Source organism: Barbatula barbatula (assembly GCF_947034865.1).
Source record: "Barbatula barbatula genome assembly, chromosome: 8".
NCBI lineage: Eukaryota > Metazoa > Chordata > Actinopteri > Cypriniformes > Nemacheilidae > Barbatula > Barbatula barbatula.
The window spans coordinates 20,874,466-20,886,698 of NC_136771.1; the positions used below are offsets into that span (position 1 = coordinate 20,874,466).

General features: G+C 38.9%; 2 protein-coding genes across 6 annotated transcripts; both read left to right on the top strand.

Annotated features, from left to right (window-relative positions):
* The first annotated feature begins 308 nt into the window (after nucleotides 1-308).
* Nucleotides 309-5,124, top strand: LOC306897006 (piggyBac transposable element-derived protein 4-like). 2 transcript variants are annotated; one of them, XM_079461443.1, is made up of 4 exons: nucleotides 322-837; nucleotides 1,789-1,970; nucleotides 2,889-4,109; nucleotides 4,201-5,124. In XM_079461443.1, the coding sequence occupies exons 1-4, from the start codon at nucleotides 565-567 to the stop codon at nucleotides 4,661-4,663; spliced, it is 2,139 nt and encodes a 712-aa protein (XP_079317569.1). In that variant the 5' UTR covers nucleotides 322-564; the 3' UTR covers nucleotides 4,664-5,124. The 2 variants fall into 2 exon arrangements, with proteins under 2 accessions (XP_079317570.1, XP_079317569.1); XM_079461444.1 differs by lacking the exon at nucleotides 1,789-1,970 and having other exon boundaries at nucleotides 309-837; nucleotides 4,201-4,894.
* Nucleotides 5,125-6,535: 1,411 nt separating this feature from the next.
* Nucleotides 6,536-12,233, top strand: LOC306897007 (piggyBac transposable element-derived protein 4-like). 4 transcript variants are annotated; one of them, XM_079461447.1, is made up of 4 exons: nucleotides 6,536-6,916; nucleotides 9,530-9,729; nucleotides 10,048-11,280; nucleotides 11,405-12,046. In XM_079461447.1, the coding sequence occupies exons 3-4, from the start codon at nucleotides 10,361-10,363 to the stop codon at nucleotides 11,886-11,888; spliced, it is 1,404 nt and encodes a 467-aa protein (XP_079317573.1). In that variant the 5' UTR covers nucleotides 6,536-6,916; nucleotides 9,530-9,729; nucleotides 10,048-10,360; the 3' UTR covers nucleotides 11,889-12,046. The 4 variants fall into 4 exon arrangements, with proteins under 4 accessions (XP_079317573.1, XP_079317571.1, XP_079317572.1 ...); XM_079461445.1 differs by having other exon boundaries at nucleotides 6,548-6,916; nucleotides 10,022-11,280; nucleotides 11,405-12,233; XM_079461446.1 differs by having other exon boundaries at nucleotides 6,560-6,929; nucleotides 10,022-11,280; nucleotides 11,405-12,233.

Below are 12,233 nucleotides of genomic sequence, written 5' to 3' on the forward strand. Positions count from 1 at the left end.
TTTCAGAAAATTGAAAAAACTGTACTTATCTTTGTATTGGTTAGATATTTCCAAAACCTAAAGTGATAAAGGGTGATTAATAATAATGAATTATGTCAAAACAATTAATAATTACCAAATGTGGAGATATGAGGTTTCAGAAGGACAACGGCATTTAAAAATATATGTAACAATTGTTTACAATGTTTCTTATAGACTAACAGTTTTAATACATTATGAATGTTTGTTGTTCCAAAGGTAGCAACACAACACTTGTGTACGTACCCTCCAGTCCGGCAGGCGGCGGTAATACAACTCTGAGCTTTTTTGCGAAAATCAAACGAAGAAAAGAAGATCGGTTTGTTGCTGGAGACGCTGCTGCAGACGCTGCTGCATTTGCACTCCGATTATAAACACCCCTTTAATCTTGCGAAGACAGAGAAACTTATAAAGGAATTAATGAAATTAACCTTCTGCTGCTAAACAACTTTCAATCATCTCATTGTGGGAACCGCCCAATAATGTTCATCCGCTAAGAAGCGAGTTGTTCAGAAGTAACTTCAGTTGCTTACGATCAAGATCACGATGTCGTACAGACGTTGTGCTGTTAACGGGTGTGTAAGAACAACGTCTTTGCATATGCTGCCGAAGGACCCAGACTTCAGAGAGAAATGGATTCAGTTTATTGTTAAGAAGAGCCCAACTCCGATCAATGCTCACTTGCGTGTTTGCTCTGCACATTTCACCAGTGGATGCTTCGAAAACAAATCGCAATACGATGCTGGCTTTGCACAAAAACTTTTGCTCAAAGATCGGGCCGTGCCAACTATTTGGGACCCAACAAGAATCAAGCAAACCGTGAGTAACGCTTCATTTGTACTGTTTTTCGATCGTTTATGAAAGTTACATTCCCACTGACTAATCCATTTTACTTAGACTCTTAAAATAATTATGCAGTAAAGTAAACTGTCACGTTCAGGTCCAAGGTTAAAATAAAAGTTTATCATAAAGCCTCGCAGTCAAAGTCAAAACAGACAATTGTTTTATTCGTAATAAATAACTGCCCTTCAAGAAGTTCGGAGTCTGCAGAAGAAAGAAAGTCAAAGTTTGAAATGACAAGTACTCGATTAAAATAATTATTTGTGAGTGAACTATTAGGTGATATTTGGACAAATGTTAGCATCTGAGACTTGTAGGGCACCATTCACTACCATCAAAGGGATAGTTTATCCAAAAATGACAATTCGGTCATCATTTACTCACCCTCAGGTTGTTTCAAACCTGTATACATTTCTTTGTTCCAATGAGCCTGAGCAAATGATGACAGCATTTTGGTATGAACTATCCCTTTAAACTGTTTGTTTATATAAATAATTTATTTTGAGTTCAACAAACAAAAAATATATACAGTTAGTTTTTTTCTACTATGGTAGGCAATAGTGCCCAAGAAATCTCAGTTGATCACATTCTTCCAAATATCTTTCTTTGTGTTCAACCAAAAGAAATGTATACTGGTTTGAAATGATGACAGAATTTTCATTTTTCGGTGGAGTATCCCTTTAATATTTGTGGTAGGTTGCTGTTTTAAAGTTTTTTTTACTGCCCATCACTGTGTGAATGCTGCAGCTATTTACACTCATGTTTGACTACATAGAAAGACTTTGCTTTGAGGCAACTGATCTAGATTGGGCGGAGACATTTTTATGAAAAATAACATTTTAATTCTACTCTGCTCAATTGTATTAAGTGTTCTTAATGATATAAAAAACATCAGAAAAGATCTTAAAATGCATTTTCATCCATTGACAGAACGTACAACATACACCTGCAGTGGTTGATCTGCATTTTGATGATGCGTACCAAACTACAGAGCATGATGGGGGGGATACTACAGATTCGAACAGTAAAGGACTTGGTTTTTGTGACCAAGACAATGTGGCTTCTAGTTTGGACTTAATGTTTACTGGCGGTCTTGACCCCATTCAAGATTGGTGAGTTTCTTTTTTACATGTTCAGTGCATTATGTACATAAACGGAAGTTAATACATTACATTTAGTCATTTAGCAGACGCTTTTATCCAAAGCGACTTACAAATAAGGAAACATTGGAAGCAATTATAACAACATAGGCAACAAAATACATAAGTGCATCAAACTAGTCCATTAAAGCCTAGCACAGTATACAAAGCTAAGAATAGTGAGGTTAGTAAGTGTTTTTTATTTATTTTTTTAAAAGAAGGAAAGGGAAGAGAATTAGGAAAACTCAATCAGCGACGTGTTGACGGAAGAGATGCGTTTTTAGGCGTTTTTTTAAAGATGGCAACCGAGTCTGCTGATCTTGTAGCAGCTGGTAGATCATTCCACCAATGTGGAACAGATCCAGAGAAGGTACGGGAGAGTGAATTTTTTTGGGATGGTAGTCGTTGTTCCTTTGCAGACCGCAGTGATCTGGCAGGAACATAGATCTGCATTAGCGAGTGGAAATACGATGGTGTAGGCCAGGAGCATAATAAATTCAAGTTACTTGATTAAGTAGGCAAGAGGATCATTTTATGGTTATGGAAAAGATAATGTATAATTATATTAATTTATATAACCAGAGATTGTATAATTATGACACTAACCAACAGGAATATAAAAAATAGATATTTAGGTGGAAATAAGTCAGGTAATGTCTTCTGTGAATATGTGTAAAGCCTTGATTTAATATGTAGTCATGAGAATGATTAATTCATGAGTTTTTACAATTTCCATTGCAATAAGTATGAAAATGTTCATGATAATATATGCCGGTCAAAGGCAAAAGATACAAATATATATAAAACGTTTGCACTGCTGCAACCAACGCATGGTCAATAAGATTGTTTCCAATTTCTGATCTTTCTTTTATTTTTTTCATCATGCTGTAGGCCTTCATCTGAGATTGATTTACCACAGGACAAGGAGGCTGGTTTACATAAGAGAAAGCGACCCCGTTTGTCTTCCACATCTGCTCCCCCTGAAAAAGGTGCTGGGAGAAATGGACAAGATGGTGTTTCAGTCAAAACATGGCATAGTGGAGTTGAATCAGATGAACCGTCTCATCTTATCTTCACACCTGTCCAAGAACCTGGTCCGAAGTTCATATCCAATTCCTGCAACAATCCCTTGAAGTTTTTCCAGCTTTTCTTTTCAAAACCCATAATGCAGGAAATAGTCACAAACACAAATGTCTATGGAACCAAATGTCAGAAAACAGGAAAGCGGTGGGAAAAGATTACCCGAAAAGAGTTAGACTCATTTATAGCACTGGTCATTTTTATGGGACTGGTCAAGTGCTCTTCGCTGGCGGATTACTGGCAAGATTCAAAATACTTTGGTCTGCTGTTTCCTGGCCGAATCATGTCTTACCAGAGATTTCTGTCAATCTCCAATGCTCTCCACATAAGTGATATCACGAAAGATGAGGAGAACAGCAAGAAGAAGGGAACACCAGAGTATGAACGCCTGGGTAAAATTCAGCCCCTGTATCAAATCATCAGGGAGGCCTGTAAGACCTATTATCATCCCTATCAGAACATCACAATTGATGAACGGATGGTGACATCACAGGCTAGAACGGGACTTAAAAAATGCATAAAGGACAAACCTACAAATAATGGGTATAAACTCTTTGCACTGTCAGACTGCACCAGTCACTACACCTGGGACTTCTTTGTTTATGAGGGAAAGTCATGTGCGTCACAGAGCCAGGGCCTAAGCTATGAGTCGGTTATGGCATTGGTGGATGAAAATATGCTGGGTACTGGGTATAAACTGTTCGTAGACCAATTTTACACCAGCCCCACACTTTTCAGGGATCTTCTGCTCAAGAGCATCTGGGCTTGTGGTCCTTTTTGGGCAAACAGGAAAGGATTTCCAAGACCAACAGTGAACAGATTTCCAAAAAACGCCCCACAAGGCACGATGCGTTGGATTAAGGACAAAGAGCTGTTGTTTGTTCACTGGAAAGATGAGCAGGAAGTGCAGATGTGCTCCACCTTCCATAAGGCTTATGAGGGAGACACTGTGAAGAGGAAGGTGAAGAAAGGAGACAGAACATGGACCTCTGTGGATATCCCCATTCCTGCTCCGGTGTTGGACTATGAAAGGCTAGTGGAATTATATCAGTTGTATATGATTTTAGAAATGTTTAGAGTGTTTGAATATATGTTGACTTTATATATTTATATTTCTACACAGGAACATGGAGGCAGTGGACCCATCCAATTGCATTACTGGACATTTCAGACTTATGTACAAGCCTAGAGAATGGTATCAGTCTGTTTTTTATCACGCTTTGGACATTGCTGTTGAGAATGCATTCATCCTGCAGGAAATGACACCCAAGGCAAAGAACAAAAGGGCTTTGACACGTAGGGCGTTCTTAGAGATGCTCATTTCAAAGCTTATCGCAGGAGTCCCAGTTCCCTCAGCTCGTCCTTCTGCTGCCAACTCCACAACGAGGACACCTGCTACTTCGGCTCCTTCCTCATCCTCATTCCACAATCCAAAGCATGTCACACAGGACAGCAGTGCTTGTGGACGGAAGTGCGAGCTGTGCCAACAGGAAACTACAGTCGTGTGTGTGACTTGTGATGTGATGTTGTGCTTTCAGCCGAAACGTGACTGTTATAATGACTGGCATGACATGCAAGGTTTATAATTGATGACTACTATAAATATAGGTGGATGCACATCAAAATGTTAATAGTAGTTGCTTTTTATTTTGAATGCACAGTGACATGTAATATTATGTTGAAAAGAAATATTTGAACAAATCTGTTAATATCGTTTAATGCCAACGAAGTGCTTTTGTTCTTGTATACACATTCCACGTTTGTGTACTTTTTCAGTAAAAGCTGTAAATTAAAGAAAGTTACATAGTTTACAAGGCAAATAGTGAGTCGATTAATCAATTACCGAATTCGTTGACTACCAATGTTTTTATAGACACGTTGTCTGCTAAGAACTGGGAGCTGTCCATTGTGCTGAATCTAGTGCTGCTAGAGGCCATCATATTTTACTGAAAGTATCAAGAGTGACAAAAATATGTTATAAAAGACAAATGAATATAAGTAGAGACGATAAACATTAACAAGACACTGTAGTGATATTATGAATGGGGAAAATAGTTTCAAACACAACATTAAAAATTATAATGTATGTCTCGTTTAGTTTGAAATTAGCCTATAGGTGAACAAAGATATGGAACACATACATGACAATGAAAATAGGGTGGATGTTTCACTGCAACATAATATATGACCTGATTTAATGACTGTTAGCTAGATACAGTACTAGTACAGTCAGTTAAGCGGCTACAAGATGTGAAACGTTTTCATTAAAATATCAAGAAACTAGTGTTATATATTTAATTTAGGTTTTCCAAATGTTTCCAACATTGTTTGAATACAGAAAAATTTGCAGTTCTAACCAAGGTTCTGGCCATCCCAAAATTAAAGATACAAATTGTGGGTTTTCTTGAACAGATAAATCCAAAACAGGTAGAAGAAAATATAGTAAATAGGGTCAGTTTTGATTTCATGTGGATTTTAAGCAGGAAGTGAACTGCAGACAATACACTGCCCAGAGCCACTGAGAGAGAGAAAGAGTTCTGCCAACGGAAGTCCAAAACGCTGGAGCGTCACTTGATTCATGGAGCCTTCAGATAGTTCCAGGAAGTTATGTTTTCTCTTTAAATGCTTTATTTCTTTCATTTTGTATTCATTAAATGGCTTTCGTCTTTAAGTGGGTTAGACGTTTGCCTCAGTTGGTCTGTTTACTCGCAGCTCCAAGCGTTAGTGTTCCATTGGAGTCAACGCGACTCTCTCTCTCAATGGCTCTCACACTGCCCTTCCCAAAATAAGTCACACATTAATATTTAGCTTTGATTACGGCACACATTCGCCGTGGCTTCATTTTGATTAGCTTCTGCAAAGACACAACATTTACTCCCGTCCAGAGATCCTCTCCAGCACATCCCAAAGATTCTCAATAAGGTCTGGACTGAAATTATGTCTCATAGTCCCTGAACCACTCTTTCACAATTTGAACCTAAAATGTCTGGATAATACAATAAATGATTATAGCAAAAATGTATAATATCAGAATTACATGTGGCAGCCATAATAGCAATTATAAGTTTTTTATAAAATGGCATTTTTATCATAAAATCTTTTTCCAAATGATGTTCCTTTGTATCAAACATTCTGTGCAGGAATGTTTCATGAGTGTAATAACCACACAGTGAAACTGGGTATGTTGTGATGATGAAAATGTATATGCTTAGCCTATGTATGTCATGATAAATGAGTGGAACTAATGGCTCTGCAAGTGCAAGGCTTCGTTACAGATATGCAACATCAATGCAAACTTTTAAACATTGGACAGACTGTTGTAAGCTGTGTGTTGAGTCTTAAAAAATCACGTCAAGGTCTTGAAATTCCTGCCAACGTGATATGTGTCAACACTCACTACAGCGCCCCGCCCCCGAGAATCGTCAGTGTTTAGCGATTGGATGCTTTTCCAGAAAGGCGGAACTTCCGCTACTAGAGCGACCATGATAAGAGCGCGCTCACTGGGCACTTTAGGCATTAAGCTTCGGATGCTTTAGCTTTAGTTACGCGTTACCACCATGCCCAGTAGACGCTGTTTTTTCCACCCCACATACGAGCACCCTTTTTTCGGTCTACCCAAGGCAGAAGAACTTAGAAAAAAGTGGTTATATTTTATTTTTAACACTGTTCCTGAACATTATAACCCAACGATTTCTCTGTGTCCGAAACATTTTACGAAGGACAGCTTCCAGAACCTCGGAGCGTACAATGCCGGCTACTCGCAAAAGCTTTTACTCAAAGACGGAGCAGTTCCCACTCTGTCGGGACATTCTGACCTTTGTGAAGCTGAACCACAACACGTGAGTGTGCTTGGTTAGTGTGCACGTTTCTTTTATATGTGAAGGAGTGTACAGCTTTTATAACAGTGTGAATTTGCAGTCCCCTCAAAATGACTCATCACGCAGCCATTAATGTCTAAACCCTGACAAAAGTGAGTACACGTCGAAGTGAAAATGTCCAAATTAGGCCCAAAGTGTACTTTTTTTGTGTGGTCACCATTATTTTCCAGCACTGCCTTAACCCTCTTGGGCATGGATGGAGTTCACCAGAGCTTCACAGGTTGCCACTGGAGACCTCTTACGCTCCAACGCGACATCACAGAGCTGGTGGATGTTAGAGACCTTGTGCTCCTCCACCTTCCGTTTGAGGATTCCCCACAGATGATCCATAGGGTTTAGGTCTGGAGACATGCTTGGCCAGTCCATCATCTTTACCCTCAGCTTCTTTAGGTGTGTTTAGGGTCGTCATGTTGGAATACTGCCCCGTGGTCCGGTCTCCAAATGGAGGGGATCATGCTATGTCACAGTACATGTTGGAATTCATGGTTCCCTCACTGACCTGTAGCTCCCCAGTGCCGGCAGCACTCATGCAGCCCCAGACCATGACACTCCCACCACCACGCTTGACTCCAGGCAAGACACACTTGTCTTTGTTCTCCTCACCTGGTTGCCGTCACACATGCTTGACACAATATGAAAGAACTCAATATGAGTTCTTTGCTATGAGGTGCCATGTTGAACTTCCAGTGACCAGTATGAGAGAGTTAGAGCAATAACACCATATTTAACACACCTACTCCCCATTCACACCTGAGACCTTGTAACACTAACAAATCACGTGACACCAGGGAGGGAAAGTGGCTAATTGGGCCCAATTTGGACATTTTCATTTAGGGTTGTACTCACTTCTGTTGGTCGAAGTGGTCGACACCTTAATATCTGTGTGTCGAGTTATTTTGAGGGGACGGCAAATTTACACTATTATACAAGCTGTACACGCACTACTTTAAATTGTAGCAGAGTGTATTTCTTCAGTGTTGTCCAATGAAAACGTGTAATATTTACAAAAATATGAGGGGTGTACTCACTTCTGTGAGATACTGTATTTATTTATATTCGGCTCTACAGTCCGAAACACTATAGTTCGGTTTCAAAGCAACAACAAACGTTACTGAGCATGCACGCTTTTGTGGCTCAAACGTAACTTCCGGAAAGTTAAAAGTATGTCTAGCCATTTTTTTTTGCGTTAGCAGTAAAAGAACCGGTACTTGGTTAAACTTAAATGCGACGAAGTTACATGACCCATTCAGCCAATTGTTTATTTAATATAAAGGAACACAAGAAAATACAATACAAAAATTTATATAATACAATTATTGTACAATAAAATAATAATATAATGAATATAAATAATTTAAATCTAAATGGTTATATTTATTATAAGCCTCTAGTCAAATCGATCATCAAACACAAACTGTAAGTTAACAATGAAACTGTCTATAGACTACTTCAGAAGATGTAAACACTGGTCCAGTGGAATGTCCTGTTTCAGTTTTGAACTACACAAACGCTTAACCAAAATACAACTAACAGAACATTAATAACCGAATCGAAATGTTAAACAAATATCTTTAAGATTTGATTATATATATATATATATATATAAAATACAAAATAAGTAAAAACAAAAAACCTACTTTTGGACCAGTGTTTACATCTTTTGAAGTGGTCTATACTAGATTCCACATGCATGCTCCCTTTGCTGTTCAAACATTGTTTAGTCACCATGAAAATGAAGTTGTGATTTACTTCTTTTCCATATCATGATGTACATCTGAAATGAAACGGCTTCTGAAATGAGAAAAAATTGAGGGCAGGGCTTTATTTTGCCTGTCCCTTTTGATTGGTTTGATGTAAGTAGGGCCTGGAGGGAAGGGCTAAAAATGCCTGGCCATTGGACAGTCAGTATAGTCATACCTCTTTTTTTTGTTGCTGACATTATATGGAAAAGAGCTGTTTGATGACGAGAGGATGAGCTTAATGATTTTGATTAAATATTACAAATGAATTTTGAAAAAATAATGGTGTGCACAGAGAAATCATTTATAATAATCACTGCAATACTGTGTAAATCTCTTTTCCTGTTTGATTTCATGGTGGCTTTTTATGTTTCAAGTTAAGAAAAATCTAAATACCAGTACATTGGTCACTTAGCATGTACAAACATAGATAGATTCAGTAACTAGATCGCATGTGTATTTAAAATTGAACCAGGGTTAATGTCACAAACAAAAATAATGAGCCTCTGAATGGGAGTGCATTAAGTGTTTGTTTCATTGATCAAGCTAAAAAAATATTAAAGATCTGTGAAAGTTCTGACCCTAAAATACATCAAGTCTGTCCTAAAAGCGATGTGATGCATTGAAAAAGCTGTGTGATGTTGTTAACTTGTCATTTTGCAATGAAATGTTCTGCAGTTATGAAATTTGTACAGATAAAATCGGCTCTTAAAAATGAGTCGTTTTGAAAGAGACTATCATAGTTTTAATGTTTGTAAAAATTATTATAATGGAAAAACAATAAGTTAACCTCCAGAAACATAAAATATCTGACATTTAACATTGACAATTGCAGACAAATGTGCAAAAGACGCCTGAATCGGATGATGTGCTTTTTTCGTATGAAACAAACCAAACCACTAAGAACGGTGTGGTGGAAGCAACAGAATGTAGAGATGAAGACGTTGATTGTTGTGACCAAGACAGTGTGGCATCCAGTGTGGACACCACAACAGAGGAGATGTTTATCGATGGTCTTGACCCCATTTTAGATTGGTGAGTTGTTTACCAACATTTTCTTGAGTATGTTTTTGCTGTAGTATACCCGAATTTTGATGAAAATAATATTTTGGAATTTAGATACATATGAACATTTATCCAGTATATGATCTAAAACCACGTACCAGAAAAAGGTTTTCGGTGATTAAAAGGAGTATTGCTCAAGAAATTAATTTTTTAGAACTTTATAGTTGAATCTCATTTTGGACGTTTAAATCCTTTCACTTTTGAATGGTTTTGTGCAGAGATGCAAAAAAAACCTTTTTGGGGTTTTCTTGTCATGCTGTAGGCCTTTACCTGAGATTAATTCACCAGAGGAAGACCAGGATTCAGCAGCCCACTTGCATCGGAAAAAACGAGCCCGCTTGTCCTCCACATCCGCTCTTCCTGACGAATGTAACGGCAGGAATGGAAAAGGAAGCTGGTCCTTTGGTGACGTTCCTGAAAGGTGGCATGGTGCAGATGAGGCAGATAATGAACCGTCTCATCCTGTCTTCACACCTGTCCAAACACCTGGACTAAAGTTCACATCCAATTCATGCAGCAAACCTCTACATTTTTTCCAGCTGTTCTTTTCCAAAACCTTGTTGGAGGAAATTGTCACTAACACAAACGTCTACGGCACCAAATGCCAGACAACAGATACGCAATGGGACCAGATGGATCTGAAAGAGTTCGAATCGTTCATAGCACTGGTCATTTTTATGGGACTATTCAAGTGCTCTTCGAATTTCTGGTGCTGGCGAATTACTGGCGAGAGTCAGAGTACTTTGGTCTGTGCTTTCCTCAAGAAATCATGTCTTACCAGAGATTTCTGTCAATCTCGAATGCACTTTATCTTAGTGATAGCAAGCAGGATGAACAAAACAAGAAGAGGAAGGGAACGCCAGAGGATGAACGCCTGAGTAAAATTCAGCCCTTGTATCAAGTCATCAGGGAAGCTTGCAAGACCTATTATCATCCCTTTCAGAACATCACAATCGATGAAAGAATGATGACGTCACAGGCTAGGACGGGACTCAGAAAATGTACGATAAACGAATCAAATAATGAATACAAACTGTTTGCTCTGTCAGACTGCACCAATGGCTACACATGGGACTTCTTTGTTTATGAGGAGAGGTCTCATGCATCACATAGTCAGGGCCTGAGCTATGAGCCACTTATGGCATTGGTGGATGAAAATTTGCTGGGTACAGGGTATAAACTGTTTGTAAACCAATTTTACACCAGCCCCACTCTGTTCAGGGAACTTCTGCAGAAGAAAATCCGGGCCTGTGGTCCTGTCCAGGCAGACAAGAAAGGATTTCCAAGAACTATAGTCAACAGTATGGCAAGAAATGCTGCACGTGGCACCATGCGTTGGATTAGAGACAAAGAGCTGCTGTTTGTCCGGTGGAAAGATGCACAGGAAATACAGATGTGCTCCACCTTCCATAAAGCGCACGAAGGAGACACTGTGAAGAGGAAGGTGAAGAGAGGTGACAGATCTCGGACATCCCCATTTGTGGACATCCCCATTCCAGCTGCGTTGGTGGACTACGACAGGCTAGTAAAATAATTGTATTTCTTCAGGAATTATGTTTGAAACAATGCTTTTATTGTTTTTTGTATATACTTTCAGTAATGTAAATGGTGTTATAATATGCAAACTCTTTAACTATCCACACAGGAACATGGAAGCTGTGGATCCATCAAATTGTGTTACCGAACATTTCAGACTTATCCACAAACCACAAAAATGGTATCAGACTGTTTTTTATCACGTTTTTGACATTGCTGTAGAGAACGCATTTATCCTGCAGAAACTGACGGCCAAGGCGAAGAACCGAAGGGCTTTGACGCATAGGACATTCCTTGAGATGCTCATATTGAAGCTTATAGAGGAGTCCCCAGAACCCTCAGCACATTCTTCTCCCACCTCAGCAGCAAGGACACCTGCTCCTTCCTCACCTGCGCCATCCTCAGATCCCCCCTCGCCTTCTGCTTCATTCCACAAGCCAAAGCACATCACACAGGACAGCACTACTATTGGACGAAAGTGCGAGCTGTGCCACCAGGAAACTACAGTCGTGTGTGTGACTTGTGATGTGATGTTGTGCTTTCAGCCACAGCGTGACTGTTATAATGACTGGCATGAAAAGCAAAGAGTATGATTTATTGCTACAGTACGTTTAGGTGGATTTAGATAAAAATGTAAATAAGTTACTATTGTGAATGCACAGCTGGTGCAATTTGTCCACAATGTTGGTTCTGGAGACCAGGGTTTGAGCTGCCAGTGTGTAAATAAATATTTTCATCATAATTTCACCATATTATGGCTTCATCAAGTTCATCAAGAAAATGAATTAACCTGGTGGGGAAATAGAAAAAGCAAGGTGTTTTGCTAACTAGTCTATTTAAATATATGTAATGCCTTAAATGAGCAAAACATTTATCTCTGTAGCCTATTCTGGATCAGACAATGTGTCTTACGTAGTAATAAAGGTGGTCTATTATGT

Bases quoted from the DNA above. Each gene is read 5' to 3' on its own strand.
- LOC306897007 (XM_079461447.1), top strand. From the start codon at position 10,361: ATGCCAGACAACAGATACGCAATGGGACCAGATGGATCTGAAAGAGTT. The intron at 11,281-11,404 runs GCTAGTAAAATA...CTATCCACACAG, and splicing joins GCGTTGGTGGACTACGACAG to GAACATGGAAGCTGTGGATC.
- LOC306897006 (XM_079461443.1), top strand. From the start codon at position 565: ATGTCGTACAGACGTTGTGCTGTTAACGGGTGTGTAAGAACAACGTCT. The intron at 838-1,788 runs GTGAGTAACGCT...ATCCATTGACAG, and splicing joins CAACAAGAATCAAGCAAACC to AACGTACAACATACACCTGC. The intron at 1,971-2,888 runs GTGAGTTTCTTT...ATCATGCTGTAG, and splicing joins CTTGACCCCATTCAAGATTG to GCCTTCATCTGAGATTGATT.